This window comes from Eleutherodactylus coqui, chromosome 2 (genome assembly GCF_035609145.1).
Source record: "Eleutherodactylus coqui strain aEleCoq1 chromosome 2, aEleCoq1.hap1, whole genome shotgun sequence".
Classification (NCBI taxonomy): Eukaryota; Metazoa; Chordata; class Amphibia; order Anura; family Eleutherodactylidae; genus Eleutherodactylus; species Eleutherodactylus coqui.
Window position 1 is genome coordinate 120,807,203 of NC_089838.1, and position 26,351 is coordinate 120,833,553.

Sequence of the window (26,351 nt, forward strand, 5' to 3'; positions counted from 1 at the left end):
ATAATAGTTCTGCCATTTGGCAAAAACAATGTGTCAGTTAAATGTGTGCCATGCAGAAAAGCATAACTTTTAAAGGGGTTGTCCAGCATTAGAGAAATATGGCTGCTTTCTCCTAAACACTGCACCACCCTTGTCCGTGGGTTGTGTCTAGAATTGCAACTCAGCTTCTATTTATTTCAATGAAGTTGAGCTGCAGTATCGCACACAAGCTTATGAACAAGGGTGGCATTATGTTTGGAAGAAAGCAGCCATGTTTTTCTAACGCTGGACAACTCCCTGATAAAGCATGTTATGCTATAACATTTTAGCGATGTATCTTAAAATTTGATATGCTTGATGTTATGGGGGATGGCTGCTGTTGACGCATTTGCTTCCCCTCCTGCCATGGGTCACAACTAGCCTTAAGTTCCCTGGGTCCTGTGAGGCAGACACTACACTAGTTCTCACTTGTATGTCTCCTGTATGGTACTTGCACATGGTTAACTGGTCTTTTAAAGGACTACTGTGCATGCCAAGATTTTCTACTCCTGGCTAATCCAGATGGGTCTCTGGATATTTAAGGCACTCTCTTCAACCAGAGGGTGCCTGAGCAATTGGATCTGTTTTGTATGCAAAGGCATTTTCTGATTCTGACTGACTCCTGGTTTGACCTGTGCCTGTAATACTCTTATCTTCTACTTTCCTGCCTTCAGCTTGTTTCTGAACCACGTTATACCTGTTTGCTGCCTGCTCTGATTTTCAGCTAACCTTATCACTAAGCAAGAATTCCGCCTGTCCTGACCTTGCCTTTGTATCTCAAATATGTCCCTCCCTACTTGCAGTTTGTATCAGCTGCCACAACACCAAGACTATTTCTGGGGTAACAGCCTGGTGAACACAAGCTGTCCATTGGAGCCCCAGGCTGCTCCTCTGATTGGTGGAGTTAAAGGGTGAAAATGAGGGGACCTCAGATGTTGCCCTCAAACCAAATCAGTCTGTAGTATGGTTGGTCCATTCATGCTGCTCTGACACATGATAAATGCTCAGAAAGAGCTAAAAGACTCTTACTCAATAAGCAAGTGATCAATAAAGGATATTTCTATTGGATGCTGTGGATACTTACTCAATTCTTAGGTGAAATTTAGAAGGTTGTATCAGCCCACTGGGAGTTTGGCCGTGAATCAGTTCTGTTCTGTTTTTGTGGACTGTAAAAAAAAAAAAAAAAGCAACAACTATCTAAAGGGGGTTTTCAGTGAAATACTATTGATGACCTATCATCAGGATAGGTCATCAATATTTGATCAGATGGGGTTCGTCGCTCGGGACCCTGATTGATCAGCTGAGCGGGCGCATGCTGTCAGCACCGCAATAACACAGGTCAGAGCAAAAGCAGCGAATGTTTCCACGCCGACCTCCATGTAGTGGCCGGCGCTTGTAACTGCAGGCACGGCTCTCATTGAAATCAATAGGAGCCGTGCCTGCAGATACAAGCACCGGCCACTACATGGGAGGTCGGCGCAGAGACTTTGCTGCTCTTGCTCCGACATCTGTGCTATTGCAGCACTGTCAGCATGCACCCGCTCAGCTAAGCGGTCGGGGTCCCAAGCGACGGACCTCAGCCGATCAACTATTGATGACCTATCCTGATAATGGGTCATCAAATGTATTGGCCTGGAAAACCCCTTCAAAGTAAGCATGGTATAATGTTATGCACGGTTGCAGCACACTGACACTCCACCTTATACTCACAAGGGAGCACTTTCCGGGCAGTGATGCACGCTTTTCTGGATGAGGACTCGTCATTAAATATCCATACAGTTGCCAATCAATAATGCAGCAGCATCCGGGGTACGAAATTTCACAGGAATCACGAACACAAACAGAGTTCCCTTTATTGCCACATCTCTGCATACAGTGACGTTTCGACTGAACGCAGTCAGTCTTTCCCAAGCCAATGAGAAAAACTGACTGCGTTCAGTCGAAACGTTGCTGTATGCAGAAATGTAGCAATAAAAGGAACTCTGTACATCGTGATTCCTTTAAAGTAAGCATATACCTATGTCATATCTGGATGGAGGAGCAGATTGATGCCTCACTCCTCACTCCTTTCTATCCCCCTGCTCTACTTTTTGTGTTGCTTCAGACAGTCACACACCAAAGCTAATGAACTGCTGCACTGTAACAGCTACATATGAAAGGTTCAGGATTTTCTGCAGTGAACTTCTCCTTTCATGGTGCTTTAAAAAATTAGATGGATCTCCCATTATTGAGCAGATTCAAGTGGTGGAAGCTCAATTATCAGCTTTTTTTTTGCAGTTTCATCAGATTTCACAGCAAGAATGCTGTGTTCAACACTATTCTTGTCATCAGAATGATGACAATCATTACATGACCCCAAATGATCCCATTGGAAGTCAACGGGATCTGCTGGGCATGACTGGATTTGTTTTATGACAGATCCAACACTGTATCATGGATTCTGTTATAAATGGCAGCCTCAATGCAGATGAGTGTAATACAGGAGTTTCTTTTTATGCTGAATATTATCCTTGCCTTTAATTTATTCTTCATTCCAATGTATATATCGCCAGGATAGCTGGCACAGCATTTTGCTATGGCATGATGTGCTGTTTCCTTCATAGAACACGTGACAGGACAAAGAAAAAAAACTTTGCATGTATTCATGGATATTCATGAAAGACATGGCAACCCAATGCAATAAATAATGTGCAAGCCTACACAAATCTAACTGAAGTTGAGAAATCCATTTAAAATTCTTGCTTCAAAACATTTTCTGGTCTATGCATTTATTATAACACTAGTGATGCAGTATAATCTGCGATTAGAACTAAAGCAAGAACTGCAACATTAGCTGACATATGGCAAAGAGCATATGGTATAGTTCCAAGAGTGATGTATAAATATTTCCACATTTAACAGAATTTTAATACATTTGAAAAGGGGAATCATGCAGAAGAAAAGGTCTGGAAACAGTTAGATGGTTCATAGAATTTACAGTTTGATGAAAACTGTTTAATGTAAATGAATTTTTTTTACGATTATACTTTTATTTTAGAATAACCGAGTATTAGAGAATTGTTCTAAATGTAATTTTACAATATATGACTGGATGTTTAATCGGCACTTTTAAAGAGATACTTAAACCTGTAGTTAAATGGCAATTTTGCTTTGAGATAACTTGTGCTAATATAATACCCAGTGGAATAACTAACCATTTTATTTATCTAAAATTGTGGGGTTTTTTGCTGAAAAGTCACTGTAAGGTCCTGGCTCTCCTTTCCATCTCATTTGCTGTCCACTGTCTGTTTTCAAGTGAGAGCCCTCTCAAGTAACCAAGATGGATAACAGGATGTGGCTGTTAGATGTTGTCTCATGCTACCCATAGAGTTCTATGGACAGGAGGAGAAAATGGAAGAGTAAGTTGAGTTTGAGGGAGAGAGACTCATATAGATGTGGCTGCTGCTAATAGAAAGTGCAGCTATTGAAATCACATCACACTACTTCTGTACACTGTCCTCCGTGATGTTACTTTTGTGTCTGTTCTACAGAGGAATAAAAACAGGATCTGCTGTTTTCTTCAAGTGCAATATATAAATGACATCATAACAGCTAGTCTCGACACACTTCAGAGAAAACTAAAATGTAGAGATACAGCCTGCAAAGGGGAAAAATAATGAAAAATGCAATATACTAGTTATTCAATGGCTGCAATAAATTTTTTATGTACACAAAAGGCAGCTTATTCTGAAAAGTCATCTGAAAGTGCGGATATGCTTACTGTGAAAGTGAACATTACTCATTAGTGCTTTGGAACTACCATTTTAAAGACTAACGTGATGTAGGGTTCCATAATGGGTTTACTGAAAGGAAGTACAAAAAAATCTTTTATAATTATAATTACATTATAACTAGTGATGATCAAACTTTTGAAAATTTCAGTTTGGCTTGTTCGCCACACTTTTCCAAAAAGTTTGGATTGGTCTGAATTAGTTTGAACCAAATTAAAAGTTCACCAAAACCTCTAAAAGCCTTGTATAACCCTGAGAGTGTTAATAAGGGCTCTTATGACTCTTAAGGCCCATTTACACCAGCCGATGATCACTAAAAGATCACTCAAACGACAGTTTGAGTGACAGCTTTGAGCGATCATTTTGCATAAACAATTAAGTAGCTACTCAGCTACTTAATAGCAATTAAATGTGCAAATGAAGCCTTAGCTAAAAGCAGTTAATAGCCCGAGGGCTCTTATCTGCATTCAGGTCCTTTGTTCTCCACGGGGAAACAATGCTATCAGCACTACCCCTGGAGAACTGCTGATAAGGCTGAAGGACGATTTTTAGGTTGGACTGAATTTATCGATCAGCTAGCAATGCGCGAAAAGCACACAATGGGCGCACATTTAGACGCAACAATTATCGCTAAAATGATCGCTTTTTAGCAATCATCAGCTGGTGTAAATGCGCCTTTAGACAACATTATACACCAATGCTCAGTGCTGAGCGAACTAAACTAGCAGAACCCTGTTTCGCGTTCAACTTTTGCTAAAAGCTTGGTTCGGGTTTGTGATGAACTGAATTTTTATCAAAATTCTACCTGAAACAGGGTTGTACTGGTTTGTTCAACACTAATTACAACATGACATCTATATAAGTACAGCTATAAACTGTTCACAGATATTTTCTTTTGACATGTATTAAACAGAGGAGATTGTGGAAAGACTTACATACATTTGTTTTTGTGACAAGTTATATTTTCAATTTATGAGACAGAAGTGTGATAAAAATAAAAAGTGAGCAATGTGAAGGATAAATGTAGTAGTAACCCCAGCAAAGTGAATATATGATCACTGCTTGTATGTTTTAAGAATATATTGGTTTTATATGCCTAAGAGTGTTAAGTGTAGGTAAAGAATTAAATCAGTCAAACATTGATGAATTCCTACTAGAGTCTATTATAAAATAATTCACTTGAGGCAAAATTTGTAAGCAGTTGAGTTGGAATTTGACATGCTTAAGAATCTATGACAATTAAATTACTGTGAGGGCCTACTTGGGAATATGTCACACAGCAAATAGACAGGAATAGCTGCCGAGACTTTGCTGGAATCCTCCATGCACTATTTCCATGATTCTCAATATAAATAACATTTCTTTTATAGGAAACAGTTGAAAGAGATAGAAGATCAGATTTTGGAAGTATTATCTTTGTCACAAGGAAACATCTTGGAGGACGAGAGAGCTATTGACATTCTTTCCTCAAGCAAAAAGCTATCCCAAGAGATCCAGGAGAAACAAGAAATAACAGCTAAGACAGAGAAACAAATTGATGAAACCAGAGATGGCTACAGACCAGTATGTATATATTGCTCAATTTTATTCCTAGTTTCTTTTTTAAAAAATTTGCAAAAATAAAAAAACATAAACAACAACCATCAGTCTAACGAAACAAAAAGCTCCCCGAAACAGTCCTTCTGTGCATGGTTTCTGGCTTGGTTTAATATTCCCAGTCATTGAGGACTTGTTATAAGGCCACTTTAAATTGTAGTAATGCTGCCATCCAATAGATGGCACTGTAGAGGTATTTTCCATCTTTCTTATTTGCACTCTATACAGTGAGATGACATAGAAACTTTGAAACATGTTCTACATCACAAGTCAAATTTCAGTTGGTCGAGCTGGTCTAAATAATGATAATGATTAATGTTAAGCAGTAGAGTTGAGTGAACTTACTCTGCCGAGCTTGATGCTCATTTGAGTATTAGCATACTCGATGGTGCTCGTTACTTGAACGAGCATTAAGCCGTGTTCGACCCTGCGCCAGTTTTTGGCTCCTCCCCGCTGGTACGTGCCTGCTTTGGCCCCTCCCTGCCGCAACGCAGCACGTGTCAATGGCAAAAAATGTTTTCAGGCAGGGAGAGAGAGAAAATATATATAAAAAAAAAAGCTCGGCACCTGGCGTTCAACATACAAAAATGCTCGAGTCTCCCGTTGTAGTCAATGGGGTTCGTTACTCGAGTAGAGCTCTCGAATTTTACGAAAGGCTCAACTCGAATAACGTGGACCCGAGCATTTGGGTGCTCGTTCATCTCTATTAAGGAGGTTTACATAACCCATTTTCAAACATTCTATTAGAACATTTAGAGTTAACAGAGTAGAGAACATTGACCCTCTCGCTCTCTATCTCACTCTCTTAGGAGGATGCTATGTAATACTTAATTTTTCCTAGGGTTGGGACATCGACACAAAAATATCGATAGTCAATAGTATCGACTATCGCTGAACAAACTATCGATTATTGTAAAATATTGGTGGAAAACTATCGATATTTTGATATATCGACTTTTTAAAATGCTGTTTAAAAATGAAACAGGTCTAGAATTAATAAAGCAACACAACAGGTCAGTAGGCCCAAAAAAAAAAAAACATCTGTAGTCATAATGGGTCAAGAGTTTGCGTTAATGTATGTAAATTACCTGTTTTAATGTTTTGTTTGTTATGTTTAACATAAATAATATAAAAAAGGCAGGCTATGACAGCACACTCAACAAACTCACTGTAATGCCAAGTGTTTGTCATGACCTGTTCAATAAAGACAAAGTTAAAAAAAAATAAAGCAACACAATCAAAACAAAAATTATAGTTTTCTTTTAAAACTTTAAACTGTTGAATTTATTATGAACTTCTAACTATTAACAACATATATTAAAGTTACAAATGAAAATAAAAAATTACAGATGAAACATAATTAAAATTAGGTATATGAAAAGAAGTTTTTTATCATTGGCCTCAATAATCATTATCTATTGAGCCAATAAACACACTGAAACAAGGTCCTGCCAGCTACAAAGAAGCCAGAAGATGGCCGCTGGACCTGACGGGATGTGAGCATGATCTCTGTGTGTTTGTGGGGCTGCGTGCCCTGAATTTCTCAAGTTGCCGCCGAGGGACCAACGGTCTTCATGGCAACTTGTAAACAATGCAGGGCCTGGTAACGCGAACGCAGTGCCCCGAACGCAATTGTAATTGCATTAGATGGCTCTCTTATCTTCTCTATGGGCCCTGCGTTCTCGTTAAACGCTGAACGCATGACACATTGCGTCTCCTTTTCTGGACGCGACCTTCGTGCGTTCAGCGCAGCCCTCCATCTGCATGGGGAAATACTTTCATTTAGAAAGCATTGCCCACAGCCATCACATTAGACACAAGCGTTCAGAGCCTGCGTCTAACGTGATGAACAAACACATGTGAAAAAGGGGCCGAAGACCCCACTTTTTCTGAGAGTCGTTTTGCCTGGAGCAAACCTTATTGGTGAGAAAAAGTCACCTCACACTTTCCAAAAGTTTCTAGAACTTGTTTATAAGTTCATTAGTGCCTCGAGCAAAACTACATCCTGTACCAACAGAAAGGAAAGGGCTGAATCTAAAGAAGGAAAGTATGGTCACCGGACCACAAGACACGTTTCTTCTTTACAAAAATCGATATTATATCGTCTAAGCTATCGATGTTTCCAATATATCGGACATAACAATATTGATGAAAAGTATCGCCAAAGCATTAGCGATATATCGATATTTCAATATATCGGTTTTCGATCTCCCAACCTTAATTTTTCCTGTTGCTACTATTTCATTCCCCCTGCAGATTTCTCCTAATTCTTGAAGTTCCTAGCCTGTGTACACCCTGTGATCAGTTTATTATGAGGAGATCCTTCTAATAAAGAGAGATTAGCTAAAATGGGCAACCCTTTTAGGCTAGGACTACAAGACAACTTTGGGTCACACATCATGTGGCCAAAGATTGCAGTACTGGCATGCAACATATCAACCTAATGTAAGAGAATGCGGTGGCATTATGAATCACAAGTTGTCACAACCTGGCAATCGCAAGAAGTCCAAACCTGCTACGGGCAGGTTAGCTGTGTCTTCCAAGAAATTAATTTAATTTAGTAAGACAAAACCTAGCATAATAAGAAATAGCTAGTGGCTGATAGACATTTATAATCAGTGAGGATGCAACTTCTGTAAGTAGAAGAATTAGTGTACAACAAGTACAGCCAAGTAGAGGGGAGACAGTCACTCCTCCACCCCTATGGCGTGTATAATTGTGTACATAATAAAATTATAGATTTATCAATTTTTAATCACAACATCTGGGTTTTGGTAATTTTTGAACAATTCGGTAATATCAGATTCTGGATAAAAGGACTTTCATATATGCATGTATTTTCTGTGTATATGTGAATATTTATGTATGTAATCTGGGGTCACATCTGATATGATGGAATGTGACAGCTTGAGTGCAGTCTGTTTGGTTACCTTATGTGTGTTGTCATTTTTCCTTACACTTTATGGCTGCCTGTGCATTTTTAGCATTTCTATTTGTTGTGGCCTATTCTCTTTTTTTCCGATTTACTATCCTGGAAGACTCAAACTGTTTTATGGATTTGTTCATATTCTATTATCTATTTCAGTGTTTCAATACTTAAACCATTGAGGGCTGCATTGCAGGAGTGCTCCAGTGTACAAGCTTTCATTTCATGCTCAACAGGGGTTTCTTCATTATTAATTACTATTGTTAAGCTGCTATTTTTACTTGTATTGTAAGCGTGTGATGTGATAGATTTTGAGCAGTTTTCTCTCTAGAGCATTGCCCTCGGATCTACAAATAATTCAGGATCGGGCTTCTTATTTTTCTTAAATTATTTCCCTTGAACTGTTATTTTCTAATATCCACAGTCACTATTTCCGCATAGTCAGATCTAGAATGTCATATTTCAAAATTTAGGAAATGTCTGCAAATCACTTATATCCAGCTATTCTCTAAATTGTATTATGGAAAGCAAACCTTAATCTAAACATATAAACATTTTTCAAAACTGATGGCTCATAGTCCGTTGCAGGAAAGACAGTGCTCTGGATTGCCCTCACAAAAATCTAATTTTCAAAAACTATGCTGATTTTATTTTGGTGTGTATTTTCTGATGAGATCATCGCTCATTTCTTGAGATGTAGTCAGATAGTCAAACGCGGATATTGATGGAAAATAAGTATTAGAGCTGCACACGAACATATTAATGACCCTAACTGTACTTTACAAATTGTGCAGCACATTTATCGAAGACCGGTCTTTTACACGCCAGTCTTAGAAAAGTAACGATGAAGTAAAATGCACCAGATGTAATACGAGGTACAAGCCTCTTATTACATTCAGTGCAACTTTAGGGATTTTACCCATGTGGTTTAACTGCCCTATTTTGTTTCCTTCAGCTACCAAAATTATTTTTGGTGCGTTTTTTTCTTTTCTTAAAAAATAGACACATAGGACTATTTTTTTAATATCTTTTTCATTGCCTTTTTTTTTCCATTTTTTAGTTCTATTGGGGGTAAAAAGCTGAAAAAATTATTTTTTTAATATTCATAGTTTTTTTTTAATTAGTATATTTACACTAAAATGAAGTATGGGAACGGGTTCCTCATTTTGTTTCAGACATTTTGATATATAATATGTATGGTTTTGGATTACAGGGCGCATACGATGACAGTTTTACCGTATATACTTGAGTATAAGCCGACCCAAATATAAGCCGAGGCACCTAAGTTTACCACAAAAAACTGGGATCGCAAACCTCTCTCATTGCTTTCAATGGGAACGCGGCTACTGCCGGTGACCCCATTGGGAGCAATAGTCTGCCGGCAACCCCTGCAGTGATTTTCGGTGAAGGTAATATAAGCCCTTCCCTGAAAATTATCCCTGTAGCAAAAAATAAAAAAATATATTCTCACTTGTCTACCACTGTCGGGGCTCAGGCGCGTCTAGCTGTTTGTCATCCTGACACTGTAATAAAGTTCTTTCAGCAGGTAGGGATTAAGAATTGCCCCCTGCTGAGAGGGCTGCATCTGATTGGCTGAGCGCTCAACCAATCACAGGGAGGGCTCAGCCATTCATTGAATGACAGTTGAGTGCTGCCTGTGATTGTTCACAGTGCTCAGCCAATCACAGGCAGCGCTCGGCCATTCAATAAATTCAAAGAACTGCATTACAGTACCGGGATGACAACTGGCTAGACATGCCTGAGGCTCGGCAGTGGCAGACAGGTGAGTACATATTTTTTTTATTTTTTGCTACAGCTAGGGATGATTTTCAGGGGAGGGCTTATATTTAAAACCCTTCCCTGAAAGTTACTGCAGGATTTAATAAATGGCTGAGTGCTGCCTGTGATTGCCTGAGCCCTCAGCCAATCAGATGCTGCCCTTTCAGCAGGTAGGAATTTTAAATCCTGCTTGTCATCGCCCGCTGAAAGAACTTCATTACAGTGCCAGGATGACAAGCAGCTAGACACACCGAGGCTCTGGCAACAGCGGACAGGTGAGTTTATATATTTTTTTATTTTTCACTACAGCTAGGGATGATTTTCAGGGAAGGGCTTATATTTCAAGCACTTCCCTGAAAATCACTGCAGGAGTTGCCAGCAGACCATTGCTGTCAATGGGGCCAGCGGCAGCAGCCGTGACCCTATTGAAAGTAATGGTGCATGGGACTCTCACTCGAGTATAAGGCAAGGGGGGCTTTTTTAGCATAAAAATTGTGCTGAAAAAGTCAGCTTATACTGAAGTATATACGGTATTTTCTTTCATATGTACTAATTTTTACTTTATTCTGCAGTTTCTGTTTTACTTTTGTATGTATTTATCTTTTTTACTATGTCTGTTCTGCATAACATCATGTTAGACCTCTGGGGGACATTCACATGGTCTTTTTTTTTTTATTTGACATTTTTCCACTGTAGCTAGGGGCCATCCATAGGAGCCCCAGTTACAGGGAAAACATTCCCCTGTAGTGACAATAATTACTGGCAGAACTGATCAGGGTCTGTTGGGACCATGTAGCTCTGCTGTGCCAGGGGATCCTGGCAGTCACATGACTGCAGGCTTGTGTAGTTGAAGAAACACTTCCACATTCACTCTTAGTACATAGCGCTCATTGAGCGATGTGTACTAGGGAAGGCAAAAGGGGTTAAAAACCACTTATTCCTCCTCCTCCAGGTTATCAGCTGTGACTAACAGCTGACAACTCATCTTGCTTATGATTGATTGCAGAAGGAGAGGCTTTAATCCCCCACCATATTTTTACTATCAGCTGGGATTAAAGCCCAGGACCAAGTGCCATAAATTTACTGTACTTGGTCTTTAATAGGTTAAGTCTAATTCAGGAAAAACCTGCTATTGTTCTGTGATGTAATTTACACCAGTCTCTGGCATAAATTACAGTGAATTGGAAGGGCTGGGGATGACCTCACCCCCTCTCACCAAGGCCCGCTTAGTTTTTACAAAAGTAGCAAGGGCCCCGTAAAAAGCAGAAAAGTGGGACTTAGCAACTTTTTAGTGCCACAATTCTGGTTCAATGTCATCTAGAAATTCCCCCTGTGTGCTTTAGATGTCAGTATCTTATATGTTACAATTTATATGGGCACATTCATCTTAGATGAGTGATGATGCAGTAAGATATACCAAATGTAATAACAGAGACAAAAGCCTCTTATTTCATTTGGCGCATCTTCCACCAGCTATGCATCACTTGCTGAAACCTACGGCAGGTAAAATCGTAAGTGGGAGTTGTGCAAAAATTTGCAACCTTTTACCGCCAGGATCATGGCATAAAATTGGTTTTGCATTCTCCCCATAGTACCTCAGCACTTAATAATTTTACTAAGGCTCTGTTTTCATCTGCATTTGGCGTTTCCATCAGGGTTTTCCCTAGGCTTTCCAGTAGTTTTACAACAACAGTGCAGTCTGCAGAGATAACAATGTCACCGAATATACAAAAACTCCAATGGAAGAAATTAATTGGGTCCATCAGTGTCTATTTGGATCTATCAGAAAACATAATGGTCAAAGCATATAGTTATCAATCAGCCACAACATTTAAACCACGGACCATTGACTTGTTACAATGACATTTGTGAAAGAGCGGGATATATTAGAAAACAAGTGAACAGTCAGTTCTTGAGTTTGATGTATTGGAAGTGGGAACAATAGGTAAGTGTAAGGATCTAAACAACTTCCACAAGAGCCAAATTGTGATAGCTAGATTATGGCATTCCTGCTTTGTTGGCATGAAGAGGACCTACACAATATTAGGCAAATGGTCTTAAAGTTTTAGTTGATCATTGTAGATATAAACTACACTAGAAGTTGAGTGAGCGTCTAAAAGTTATAACACCAGATGCAAAATTATGTATCTTGTGCTGATCCTGAGTTACAGCCTATGTTATAGCCCAGAGCTACATTCACAATTTTGCTGATTGTCAGTGTAAACAGTTGACAAGCCTGTCAAAAGATACAGCCCTGTTTAGCTGAGCTCAATAGTTTTTCTTACATCGGACTTACGTCGTTAGCACTTCCCAGAATGCAAAATACCAGAATAACAATTTGTAGGTATTGAGCCACCTGTGAATGCTGGGGGATTGCTGCTCTGAAGCGTAAAACAATATGAATTCAGCTTCAGGGTAGAATATAAGCCGTAACTCAAGAGTTAGTACAGGATAGGTAATGTAATATAAAGTATCTATAAATTACTCAACATTTTAAGTAGTTTATCCAATATATAAACTGCAAAATGATATTCAAAGATGAAAATATACCTTAGCTTTAATTTTGATTATGTTTCATTGGATAGTCCATATTTGCTAATATTTTGTCCATGTTATTGCAGAGGTAAAATATGAACCAGGTGCCATTATGTTTTAACAGGTTGCTAACCACTCCAGCGCTATATTCTTTGTCATCTCAGACTTGGCTTATCTTGACGCAATGTATCAGTATTCCTTGGCATGGTTCATTAACTTGTATGTGAATGCTATTAAGAAGAGTGAAGCATCTCCAAATCTACAGGAAAGGATAACAAAACTCAATGACTACTTTACGAACAGGTATGAGCTGCAGCAAAGAATGTACCAACAGTTAATTAAAAAGTGGTAAATTATTGGGTCAGGCCTGGATTAGTGTATTTCATTTTGCAGAATGAGAATTGGATACTTCCTGTAGGCATTTTTCTCTTCCTTTCTTTGTCATTTCATAGCTGCTGTATACGTATACAAAATTTTGCACCAAAAAATAGTTTACAGTGGTGCTGCATTTTACGACTTGTCTTGTACTTCATTTTCTAAACACCTTTTAACACCCTTAAAGACCAGGATCTTTTGGATCCCATGTGGTGGTTTTACTGCCCTATTCTTTTTCCTTCAGCTACCAAAAATATTTTCGTTCCCTTTTTTGTCATGATATATAGGGCTATTTTTTTATATGTTGTTTTTTTCACTGACTTTTTTTTTCGTTTTAAGCTTCATTGGGGGTAAAAAGCTAAAAAAAAATGTATTTTTATTAATTTAGAGTTGTCTTTTCTTTTTTAATTAGTAGATACGCTAAAATAAAGTATGGGAATGGCTTCCTCATTTTGCTTCGGACGTTTTGATATATAATATGTATAGTTTAGGATTACAGGGCCCATATGGCAACAGTTTCAGTTGGCATCAGCAGTGGGTCATTTTTTTTAGGTAAATATTTTTATTTTGCTCTATAATTTTTTTAACTTATTTTTGTAACTATTTTTTTGCCATCTATGGTCCTCATAACATCATGTAGGACCTCTGCGGATCGTTCACATGGTCTTTTTTTATGTCACACTTTTCGACTGTAGCTGGAGCATCCATGGGAGCCCCAGTTACAGGAAAAAATATCCTGCTGTAGTGACATCAGTCACTAACAGAGCTGATCTGGGTCTGCTAGTGAAACAACACAGTACCCTGCAGCTCTGCTATGACAGGGGCGCTCGGCGGTCCGTTATCCCCAGGTCGCATTATGGAAGAAACACTTCCACTCATTGAGCGCTATGTAACTTGGTAAAGAGAAGGCTAAAGCGGTTAAAAACTGCTTCTCACTTCTCCTTCGGGTCCTCAGCTGTGTCGAACAGCTGAGGACCTGACTTGCTCCTGCTTGATTGCAGGAGCAGAGGCTTTAATCTTGCGCCATACTTCTACCGTATTTCCCCGAAAATAAGGCACCCCCTGAAAATAAGGCACCCCTGAAATTTGCAGAATTGCCAAATATAAGGCACCCCCCAATAGTAAGGCATAGTAAAGTGTGCAGGCAAGTCAAGAGGCCTGTCCCCTGCTGCCATCCCCGTTGTCTCCTACCTCCAGATGTATAGGTAGATCTGCAGACAGTCTGCTGTTATCCTGTCCCTGCTGTGCTGTACGAGTGTGCTGTTGTGAGCTTCCCTTGCTGGCTGGAAAAGTCCATTCTGTACATTCTGTTCCTGCTGTACATGTCTGCTGTGATGAGCTCCCCCTGGTGGCCGGAAGCTGCAATACCATCCCTGCTTACAATTGGTACAGGAACTTCTGTCTGCAGACAGGTATGTTACTTTACAGCCCTTATTTTTTTATGGCTCTGTGTGTGAGTCAGGCAACCTGTGTGTGATTCTTAAGGCTGGGTTCTCACAGAGCGTATTTCCAGCGGAAATCTCGCAGTTTGGCCACAGCAATAAAAAGCGAGATTTCCCCTGGGAAAGCGCTGCTTCAAAACCCACAGCACTCAGCCGCTTGTTTTGAAGCGACCTGGCTGCACGCTTTTCCGTTTCTGTGGCCGGTGAATCCGAACCACAACACCGGCTTCTCCCAGCTTTGCCGTGACAGATTTGCTGTCCCATGTGGACGAGATTTCTGAGAAATTTCGTCCACAAAGCTGGCCAATTGAGGGATTAGTGGCCAAAGATGGATTTGCCGCGTCAAAATAAGACACCCCCTGAAAATAAGACATACCGCATATTTGGGGGCAAAAGTTAATATAAGACGCGTCTTATTTTCGGGGAAACAGGGTACTATCGGTGGAGATTAAAGCCCAGGACTAAGAGCCATATATGTACCATGCTTAGTCCTTAAGAGGTTAAAAACTGTAGGAATAGTATAAAATGTGTGTAAAGCACATTATAAATTCAACGTCATTTTTTCTTTTCATTTCTGCAACATCTTACCACCTGTAGCTGGAGGTTTTTTAATTAAGCTCTGTTCACACTTCCATACATGGTTTCCAACATGACTTCCCAGTATAAGGCCTTAGTCAGACGGGCGTTTTTTCGCGCGATTTGCGCATTGCATGTCGCATGCGCATGCGCAAATCGCGTGACCAGAGGCGAAAAATCGCGGGAAAAATCTGCACCTAGCCGCGTTAATCGTCGCAGCAAAACGCCCGTCTGACCGGAGAAAAATCGCCGTGCGCATCAAAATGCGCATGAAACGTAGACTGACCGGCGAAAAAAATGATTTTGGTGCGCACATAAAACGCCGAACGCAGATAGGCGCGATCTGCGAATCGTCGTGTCCTATAATTTATCGCATATCCGCATAAAAAGCGGACATGTGACCGATACCATAGCGAACCATTGGTTCTATATATGCGCGAATCACATGCGCATGCGCAAATCGCGCGAAAAAACGCCCGTCTGACTAAGGCCTTAATGTTAAAAAAAATAGCAGAGTATGCTGTGATATTATTTCAAAAAAAATAATGGAAACCAGGCGGAATCCATTATAGTTACGCATCACTGGTTTCTGTTATTTTGATGGATCCGGTGGCGCACCATCTTTTTAGGTGCTTCTTTTCAATAATGGAGCAGGAAAATGGAGCTGTGAGCAGAGCCTTAGTTGCAGGAGTGTGCTGCATGTGTGTCTGTGATGCTGGAGTTCCGAATAGAGGAAAACTTTGCAAATCAACTACAGGTATATTGCCAAAGTTTAAATCTATAGTAAGCATTGTAGCATATGATTTTTCATTTATACCTGGAGGTGCACTTTAAAGAAGCACTCTAGCAAATATTGATATCTACTGAAAGACCGGAAGAGGCAATGCCCTACAAAACTAATTTCATGAAAGGAAAGCTACATTTTCAATTCTCATGAAGTCAATGTCCAATGTAGCAAAAGTTGTGTGATGAATTCTAAATTTGCTTTCCCAATAAAAGTAGCACCTTCAGCCCCATCTATACATGCAGGATTTGTGCAATGCACAGCAGATCTGTACTTTCTAGACAAAACCTTCAGGGGGTTATCCTGGGACAATGTGCTTTATTAAAAAGCTGCCCAGTATATTATGCAAATATAGTAAATATTTACTTACCTCCACTGCTATACTTACTCCCACTGCTCCCCAGCAGCCCCTGGTCTGTGGGCCCCCAGTTCCCTCTGCTCTCCACTTCTAGGTGCAAAGCAAAGATGTCCTGACAGCGGGTCATGTGATCAATGCAGCTAATCACTGACTGCAGTGATCATTTGACCCTAGTGTCGGTAACTGTATTGCTGGCTTCCTGCACTTGGAAGTGGATAGTAGTGGGAACCGGGATCTATGGGGTAGCAGTTGGAGGTGAGTACGGGACGAAATGAAACCATTGATTTCAATGGTTTAATTTTCGCTATTGGGATTTTTGTTCCTTAAGGGCGCCTACCCACTTGCGTTGCCGATTTTCGTGCGTGAAAAATGTGGCGTTTTCGCGCGTTTTTTGCAGCCCTCCATTGACAATCAAGGGTGCATTAAGAGAAAAATAAGGAGACATATGCAACTGACAGTTCCTATGTGAAAAAACCCCACGAAACAGAAAAAAAAACCCAGATGGACAAGAACACATTCTATACTAATTGCTCTTGAGAAAAAACGCAAAACATCACAGGAAAAAAATCGCAAGTGGGTAGGCACCCTAACACTACACGTGAGAAAACATAGGACTTGTCCTATCTTTCTCCTATGTAGCTTTTCCACGTTCAAGAAAGAAAGAGCAGGACCTATCTTCCCGCTTTTTTTTTCAAACTCTCACGCAATACTGCGGATTTTGAATAGTCAAAAAAGATTTTATCTGGTTCTTGTGCTAACACACCCTGTCGTGGTTAGTGTATTAACACATGTACCTGTCTGTTTAAGTCCTCAGATAATCCAATCCTATAGTGTGGCAGGAATCTGAAATGCTTCTGCGTTCAAACAGATACTAGGGATCTCTGCGACAGGGCCAATTTTTTAATTGTAGGTGCAAATGTGCTAAAATAACAAAAGCAAAGTTGCTTACCCTTCCTCTTTCCTGGTGATCCAGTGCTGCATTCCCACAGTCCTCCAGGTCTTTGTTATGGAACGGCTACCACCTGACCATGGCAGCCAATCATTCTCTTGGCATCACAGCTCATGTGCTAGGAGCCATGATGCCAGGAGAATAGCATGTGACAACTACAGCATCTGATTGGTTGCAGAAGTCAGGTAGTAGCTATTCCACAACAAAAACAAGAACGGTGAGACTGCAGTGCTGGATCACCGAAGCAGGATAGGTAAGTACCCCTGTAACACATTAGCACATATAATTTTAAAAAATCATTTGGCAACCAGACAACTCATTTAACCCTTTCCAATCCACTGTCTGACATCTTCCTACATTCTGATTGAAGCTTGTACAGCTCCAATGACAAAAGACGTCCAACAGGGTATTCTTACCGTCTATTGCCAGCCACTCTGCTGTCAGAGCCTCTCTGGTGCACACACACTGGCTTTAGCCAGCAGATGGCACCGTTGTATAACAGCAAAAAAGAGAAAGCCTTTTAGGAAACCCTGAATCCACAATTGGATTGGAAAGGGTTAATGTCTAATAAGTCATTATAGATCAACTTTATTAGGGAATTCAAGAATTTACTCCCTGCTAACATGTGCCCACATAGTGAAAATGAAATAGCATTAAATAAATGTCGTAAAATAAATTTTCTGTAGTTGAATGACTACTACCCATGTACAGAGGCTGCGTCTTCTGTAAAAAGAGGGTGATAGTGCTATAGTGATATTACACAATGTTGGCTATGTAGCAAGGGGGGTACTCTTGCCTCGGGATCGCTGATCTCTCGTACCAGAAATGGCGCACCACACGGGTAAACATGGCTCAGGAATAGCGTATCTCTTTGTCTGGCCAGAGTTTATTTATCACAGCACATCACAGCATAGCACATCACATCACACAATGTCCATAAGCACCCCAACTTGGGTGGGAGTCCAGGGGCGTCATCCCTGTCGGACTCTTTGCCTTTTCAGGCCACCAGCCTGCAGCACCTTCCTATGCTGTGCTGGCCCTCTCTCTCTCTCCTTGGTAGGAACTGGCTTTTTATCTCATTCCTGCTCCACCCCTTGGTTAACCCTCGCACCAGAAGTCCTGTCTCTGGCCCTTCTACAGGCCCTTCTGTGTACTGCACTACTACAGCATATAGACATATGCGAGCAGTGCTGCATTCAGAAGCAACCCCCGCAGTGACAAGAGAGCGGGACATGGGAGTCCTGTTCTAGAGACCCCCACCGATCAGCCAGTTATCCCCTATCCTGTGAACCTGTAAATAAGGGACTACTTGAAATTCTGGTACAACCCTTCTAATTAATATCCGTTTCCCTTTTAAAAAATGATACTCTCTGTGTCCTGTACAAATATAATTCAGATGTAGAACGCAGCATTCTCTAAGCATCAAGGACTAAAGCATCCCTGGTCACGAAAGCATCAATATTCCTACACTTGTATCTAGAGCAATTTACAAGTCCGGGAATGATTTGTGCATTTTGTCTTGTGTTAAAGAAAACCTATATTGTAAGAATAAAGAAATTTGTGTGCATCTCAACCCCGTCGTTTGCGGTTTTCAATTTTAGTTTTGCATTTGACTGTTGCCAGGGCTGCTTTTACAGGGTCGAAGCAGCCTCCCAATATCATCTTCCTGCTTTACTTACCAATAACAACTGAAAAGGCTGAACAAATTTTCTTGTGTTTTCAGGCGTAAAAAACTCTAATGAGAGAAATTGTTCCCATGGACACTGTCTCTTCAATGCCAGTCTTTCCTGAGTCTAAAGGGGAAAGCTTTCTAATGTGACAAATGTTGTTTGCCTTTACTTAAGAAACAAAAACTATTGTTTTCCCGGTGTAATTAAAAAGAAGGAAAATCTTAATTAAAAAACACTATTTTTAGTTTGTTGTTGTTATTATTTTTTAGTTAACTTTTTTTGCATCTCATTTCACCTCACTATTCTCATGAAACACTTTGGCTTCATTTTCAAACACTTGCCTTGCAAACACAAGGCATAGAAAAGCAACACGTACAAAACCAAGATGGTAAAATGGCCACCAGAACAGATTTTATTTCATCTATAATGTTCTTTCACATATACAAATAGAGTAAAAAAAGAAAAAAAAAACATTTCCAACCCAGTTCATCAATTCTGTTATATGAATGCAGCACAGCAGAGTATATTTGTTTATTGGATAGTCATGAAGACAAATTATAATTAGCTAAATGCCAAGGGTAATCGTTCTATAACCTGGGGGCAGGGGCGTAACTATAGAGGATGCAGGGGATGAGGTTGCACCCGGGCGCAGGAGCCTTGGGGGGCCCATAAGGCCACTCTTCTCTATACTGGGAGCCCAGTACTATGAATAAAGCATTATAGTTGGGGGCCCCGTTACAGGTTTTGCTTTGGGCCCAGGAGCTTCAAATTACGCCTCTGTCTGGGGGTAAGTGTAATGTATGGACTTTTCTTGACTCCCATAATAGAGCCTATTCTGGCAGTGGTGGGATCCCGATCAGGGGGCCTCCCACTATGTTGTACATATGTCCTAAGGGGTCTAACACAGGATATGGAAAGGGATTGTCTTAGTGAAACAACCCCATTAGTTTTCAATTCGACACAAGGAGGGAGATTTACTAAGCTAAATGCATCGGTATTCTGATACATGTTGTGCACCACATTTATTATGGAGTTTAGACACTTTTTGTACCTCATGTGACAATGGAACATGGATTTACTAAAGCAGAAACCCGTTCTAGGAGGTGTGTCTTAAAATGCAACACTGCGTGTCAAAATTTTGTCAGAAAATATTGACGTAAACTAAGCCATCCAACAAGTGGAGTGAATTTAGATAAAAGTGTCTTAGGATGTGCCAAATGTTTCATCCTGCATGAGCTACTGTGATAATTTTGGCTTGTTTTCAGACTGTCTAGTCTAAATTTGCACTGTGTAAATATTAGCCAGGATTAGTAAATCTGCCCCCATGTGCTTTGATTAAATAACATGTTATATTTACTTTTCCAAATGCACCAAATTGTCTGCTGAAAAAAGATGTCTGACAACAATAGCTCATTTACAAATTTATGTTGTTTTAGTAGATTTACAGCTCAAATTAACTTTTCTCTCTGTATGTGTGCCAGAAAAGTATAACTTCAAGAACTCAATATAAATAGCAGGGAAATATCAGAGAATTTGCTGTTTGAAAGCGTTGCCATTTTTCTAAGGTATTGCCCCAGCATGGTTGCTAAAAGCTTTTATATATATATATATATATATATATATATGTATATATATATATATATATATATATATATATATATATATATATATATATATATATATATATATATATATATAAAAGCTTTTAGCAACCATGGTGGGGTAATACCTTAGCAAAATGGGAGTGCATGGAGCAGAGTGACCTGCAGAGGGCTACAGACAGGCATTCTGGACTGCAGATAGGGTTAACCCCTGGGGGGCCTGGCAGGAACTGGATGAAAGGAGTAGATCCTGCCATACTCAGGGGAAGAGACAGCTTAGCAGAGTTTGACAGGCTGCAAGCCTGAGGTCCCATGTGGACCAGTGAGAGGCGGTATGAAGAAGTCGCTTCAGGGACTCGGAGCCTGAGGTCCGGTGCAGACCAGTGTGGGACCGTCACGTGTCTTACAGAGGAGGATGCCCTTCAGATACTCCGGATGGGGTTAGTGACAGGGACCCTGTGGGTTTGTAAACCCAAGATAATAGACTGTGTGATAAACTATGTATGCTGTACAAGTCCGTTGCTGTGAAATAATGCTGGTAGGCGCCAGTTTTAAAGAAATCCCTGTGTCTGGAGTCATTCCTGCAATGCCTTACTAAATGGTAACTTGCAAACAGCAAATGCGTGTGTGCTTATTACTTGGAGATTAGGCAGAAGCCTTTCTTATAGAAGACTCCTCACCTGTCTGTACACATTTGATGCCAGTTGACCAAACCTGCCATTTTTGTTGGAATCAACTAATGCATATGGGAGCCTCACGACTGTCTCATTTGAGGAAAGAACGACCAAGCATGCTGAATTACATTGTGCCTTATACTTTATTGCTGTGTGATGTGAGTTGTCTTAGGCTCTGTTCTCATTAGTGTCATAGCTTATGTTTATGAGAGAGGGATAGCAGCAATGCTGAATCTATTAACAAATGGATATCAATGATTTCCATTGGGGCTCGGGCATTTTTAACAGCAAGAATAGTTCTACAGACTCCAATAATCTTGGTGACAAAAGTACTGGAAATGCAGACAAACTGACAAAAGCACCAGTGGGAACAGAGCCGCTTATGGTCCTTCTCTCATTGAAATATACATGCTTGCTCGAAAAAGTTATTTAAAGTAGATTTAAGGCATAAGTCTATGTAATACAAATACAAGAAATGAGAACCTAAAAACTATCCTGAATTTCTGAGCTGCTGTACATAGGTTAAAGTGTAATACCACAAAGGCATGTAAAATGTTAAAAAAGTTTTAATAACATGATCACAGAATTTCTTTCCCTCCTCTTTTAGCATATATGAACATGTCTGCCGCTCTCTGTTTGAAAAGCACAAGCTCCTGTTTTCATTCCTGCTCTCCGTGGGTATACAGAGGAATAAAGGCTTGATCAATAATGATGAATGGCACTTTCTTCTCACTGGTGGGGTTGCACTAGAGATCCCACATCCCAACCCGGCTCCTTTATGGCTCAAGGACAAATCTTGGGGTGAACTTCTTCGACTTTCCACATTACCAATCTTCAAAGGATTAGATGACCACATCTGCTCAAACGTATGTAGATACAATATTAATATGTACTGTATATTTTATGTTAAACCCTAGGCTATTAAAATAATTATCTGCTGCACTTATATTTGAAGTGTCTATCACTAAAATAGATGAGAACAAATTGCGCTTCCGCTTTGGCATATTTTATTAAAATTGTTTGCATTTCATTTGCCTTCAGAATGTTCCAACTTGTTTATTTTCTCTTTACTCAATGAGTTATTGATAATTATAGGCATTTTAATGACTGATCGTATCATAAATTTACAAAATATAACAAATACTTTGTAATGGCTACTTCATTGTCGTGGAAAAGGATTTGCTATGGTATTCGGTAAATGCATTAGGTTAGGACTGCATATCAGTCATCTATAGATCGGTTTGGACATGATATTATGGAGTCTTGAAGCCAGGATGTAGAAATCGGCCCAGAAAAAATATCTAAATGTGTTACTTTCTATGCTAAGGGAATGGACTGTGTCAGGGGTAATGTAGCAAGGTGTTGGCATGATATCTCTTATAACATTAAAGGGGTTGTTTCATCAAGACAATCCCTTTGCATATGTCTTAGTGGGAGATATGGGCCCCTTCATTATCAGAGTGCTATTATATGCAGCAGTTATCACCTTGCAAAGCACAATTAGAGCTCTGCTGATTGCGGATGGCACCTGTACTTAGCAGTTCAATTTCTATAATGACTCCAGTTGCCAAACACCATCAGTGTTTCTCTGCCTGCATTTAGCAGTGAAGAAATGATGATGATTTATCCGTTCAGTCGTTGCTGACTTTCGGTCCCCTTGTGGATCAGCATACGCCATGCTTCCCTGTCTTTGGCCGCTTCCTTCAGATTTTCCACAGTCATGTTATCCTTGTTTGTATCTAGCCAGCATGTTCTTTGGCGTCCTCTTCTTCAGGACCCACTGACTGTGCCGAGCATTAATGTTGTTTCCAGAGAATTGTCTTGTATGACATGACCAAAGTATGAAAGCCGTTGTTTGGTGATTTTGCTTTCTAGTGATACTTTTGGTCTGACACGGTTTAGGATCGCCTTATGTGTGACCATCTCTGTCCATGGTATGCGCAGCATATGCCTCCAGTTTCACAGCTCCTTCTTCTGTCTACTTTCTTGAGTGTCCAGCTTTCGTATGCATATGTAGTTATTGGGAAAATGATTGCATTGATTATTTGGATCTTTGTTGCAATGCGGATGTCTTTGCTCTTCCATATCTTCGCCATTCCTTGCATTGCACTACGGCCAAGGCTGATTCTTCATTTGATTTCAGGCCCCGATTTGCCACTGCAGTCGATCTTGGATCCAAAGCAAGTGAAATCTTGGACTTATTCAATTTCTTCATTGTCCATTGTTATGCGTGGTACAACATTGCTGGTTGTTGTCAGCTGCTTTGTTTTCTTAACATTGAGATATAGTCCCATGTGTTAGCTTTCTTCTTTTACTCTTTGAATTAGGTTTTCAAAGTTCTTTTCATTTTCCGCTAGTAGAGATGTGTCGTCAGCATATTGAAGATTGTTTATGTTTCTTCCACCAATTTTCATTCCAATTGGGGATTCATCCAGATTGCATCGCCTTATGATCATTTCGGCATACAAGTTGAACAGGGCTGGGGATAGAATGTAGACTTGTCGGACGCCTTTCCTGATTTCAAACCAGTCAGTGTTACCAAAGGCAGTCTTGACTGTGGCTTCTTGGTTCTCATAAAGTAATCTTATCAATTCTTCCAGATGCTCTGATATTCCCATTTGCTTTAGGCATTTCCACAGCTTGTTATATTCAACACAGTCAAAAGCTTTGCTTTAGTCGATGAAGCACAGGTGAATGTCCTTTTGGTGATCAGGCATCCTTGCCTTGACCCAGCACAAGTTTGCAATTTGGTCTCTGGTTCCTCACCCTTTGTGGAACCCTGCTTGAACATCAGGGAGTTCTGTTTCAATGAAGGAGGCCATAAGTTTTTGAATTATCTTTAGCAGAACTTTTCTTGCATGTGTTATAAGAGCAATGGTCTGAAAATTCCACCACTCTTGTGCATCACCTTTTTTGTGAATTGGGACAAAGACTGATCTTATCTAGTCCTTTGGCCATTGTTTGGTCTTCCAGATCTGTCTACAAAGGGTTTTTAGCAGTGGAGTCGGTATTTGAGTAATGTAGCTGGTATGCAGTCGATGCCTGTGGCAATTTTCTGTTTGGTATTTGTTTCAGCGCCCAGTCCACCTTCTCCTCAAGAATATCAGGTTCTTGTTCCGTTGAATATTCCTGGCTGGGTGATTGGTGTGGTTGATTAATTATCTGCATATAGTTCTGCTATAGTGAAGAAATACTGGCATGTAATAGAATTCTTCGAGCGGCTTCACATGGGCGTATTTGCACTTGTTTTTGCATGTGCAAAATTTGCACGCAATACGCAGAAAATAGAACCCATTGATTTCAATCGCTTCATTCAGATTTCCTGCATGTTCTACTTTTGTGTGCAAAAGGTTCCCGTAGACGTCTATAGGGATACACAAATGCAATGGGATGCGCAATTCTGCGGGAAAAAGAGCACATCTGAAAATCATTAGGCTACATAGCCATTTAAATTGGGGCATGGTTCTGTCCCATGCACAAAAAAAATGCCCTTTGGGTGCAAAAAGTGCAGTAAATTACACCAATATGCATGCTAAATAGCCTTGTTCAACCACATCCCCTGCATCCCCTATAGTTCCGCCCATTGTTTGGACCCATAGCGCAGACTGTGCACCATTGTATATCTTCATGCATATGAAACTGTGCATGAACCCTAAGTTAAAGTGGTTGTCCCGCGGCAGCAAGTGGGTCTACACACTTCTGTATGGCCATATTAATGCACTTTGTAATGTACATTGTGCATTAATTATGAGCCATACAGAAGTTATAAGAAGTTTTTCACTTACCTGCTCCGTTGCTAGCGTCCTCGTTTCCATGGAGCCCGTCTAATTTTCGGCGTCTAATGGCCAAATTAGACGCGCTTGCGCAGTCCGGGTCTTCTTCTTTTCTCAATGGGGCCGCTCGTGCAGAATGCCGGCTCCGTGTAGCTCCGCCCCGTCACGTGCCGATTCCAGCCAATCAGGAGGCTGGAATCGGCAATGGACCGCACAGAAGCCCTGCGGTCCACCGAGGGAGAAGATCCCGGCGGCCATCTTCAGCAGGTAAGTAAGAAGTCACCGGAGCGCGGGGATTCAGGTAAGCGCTGTGCGGTGTTCTTTTTTAACCCCTGCATCGGGGTTGTCTCGCGCCGAACGGGGGGGGGGGGGGTTGAAAAAAAAAACCCATTTCGGCGCGGGACAACCCCTTTAAGTTAAAGTTGTTCTTCTCTGTGGCTACACAGTACGCATTATTAGTAATACAACATATTGAAACATAGTTGAAAGAATTCTTGAGTCAGAAACATTGAAGTGGACTGTATAAAGAAGCCATAATTATACATTGCATGCTGTTAGTTTTCCTAAGCTAAGGTGAATGTAAATGATTGAACCAGGAATCAGTAGAAGCACATTGGAGTGCAAAAACAAGACGTATGTTTATTTGAACAGATTGGTTAGCCTCCAGTGATTCAAATGCAAACCTCTGCAAGATGATTTGCATGAATACTATTAAAGAGCAACTAAACCAACAAGTAAACTATGATATATTAAATCTTGTGTTACTGAACAAACAGTGTATAGGAAATCATTGTGTCTGTCCCGCTCCAATATATATTCTAATCTATAGTGCACTGTCTCTCTCTAAAAAGGGATGCGCAAAAGGTCAAGACTTGAAGGAAACCCTGGGAGTACAGCAATAGATCTCAATTAAGACACGCTTTATTTTCCCAGAATTATCCGTATTACAATTGAGCCACCAAGACCAGCACCCAGGAACTAAATTTTAAAAAAAAAAGCATATTAAGTGATTAAAGCAGATCTTCTACTCATTTCAATGGTTTTTATGTATTTTCGAGAACCCCTGTTGGGATAAGGAATAAATGGGATGTTGGTGATAGTGACAGTTGTGTAGTTCACAGTGATTGTTCACAGTGTAGTTCTCATGAAAGTAGGACCTGCTCTATGTTCCTGCATATTTGTGCACTCTGGGCCCCTAGATAGTCAATACACTGTGCAAAATCACTGTGAAAAGAACACATCTGGACCTCATTAGGTGTTTTGCATATGCAAGAGATAGAGTACTATGTGCTGATGAGCAAAAATGACTCCTTCATGCGCAAATATGTCGCGCTGACATGAGCGTATTTGCGCATATGTTAGTCTGAAGAAGCCCTCATGACTATTTTACCCGCCATACCCTTGCATAAAAAATATTTCTTCACGGTGTCTATGGATGGAATTAGCACTGACTTGTTCTTTCAGACCATTGACCATCTCCACTGGCCTCAAATAGAAGGAATGTGATTAAATTGTACAATATATT

General features: G+C 40.3%; 1 protein-coding gene across 1 annotated transcript in view; it reads left to right on the top strand.

The window, feature by feature from the left end:
* Nucleotides 1-26,351, top strand: part of LOC136610023 (dynein axonemal heavy chain 3-like) — a 1,175,415-nt gene that overhangs the window by 1,014,693 nt on the left and 134,371 nt on the right. Inside the window, exons 69-71 of the mRNA XM_066589293.1 lie at nucleotides 5,159-5,351; nucleotides 12,749-12,927; nucleotides 21,661-21,919. Coding sequence (XP_066445390.1) covers nucleotides 5,159-5,351; nucleotides 12,749-12,927; nucleotides 21,661-21,919 — 631 coding nt within the window. The remainder of the gene's footprint in view (nucleotides 1-5,158; nucleotides 5,352-12,748; nucleotides 12,928-21,660; nucleotides 21,920-26,351) is intronic.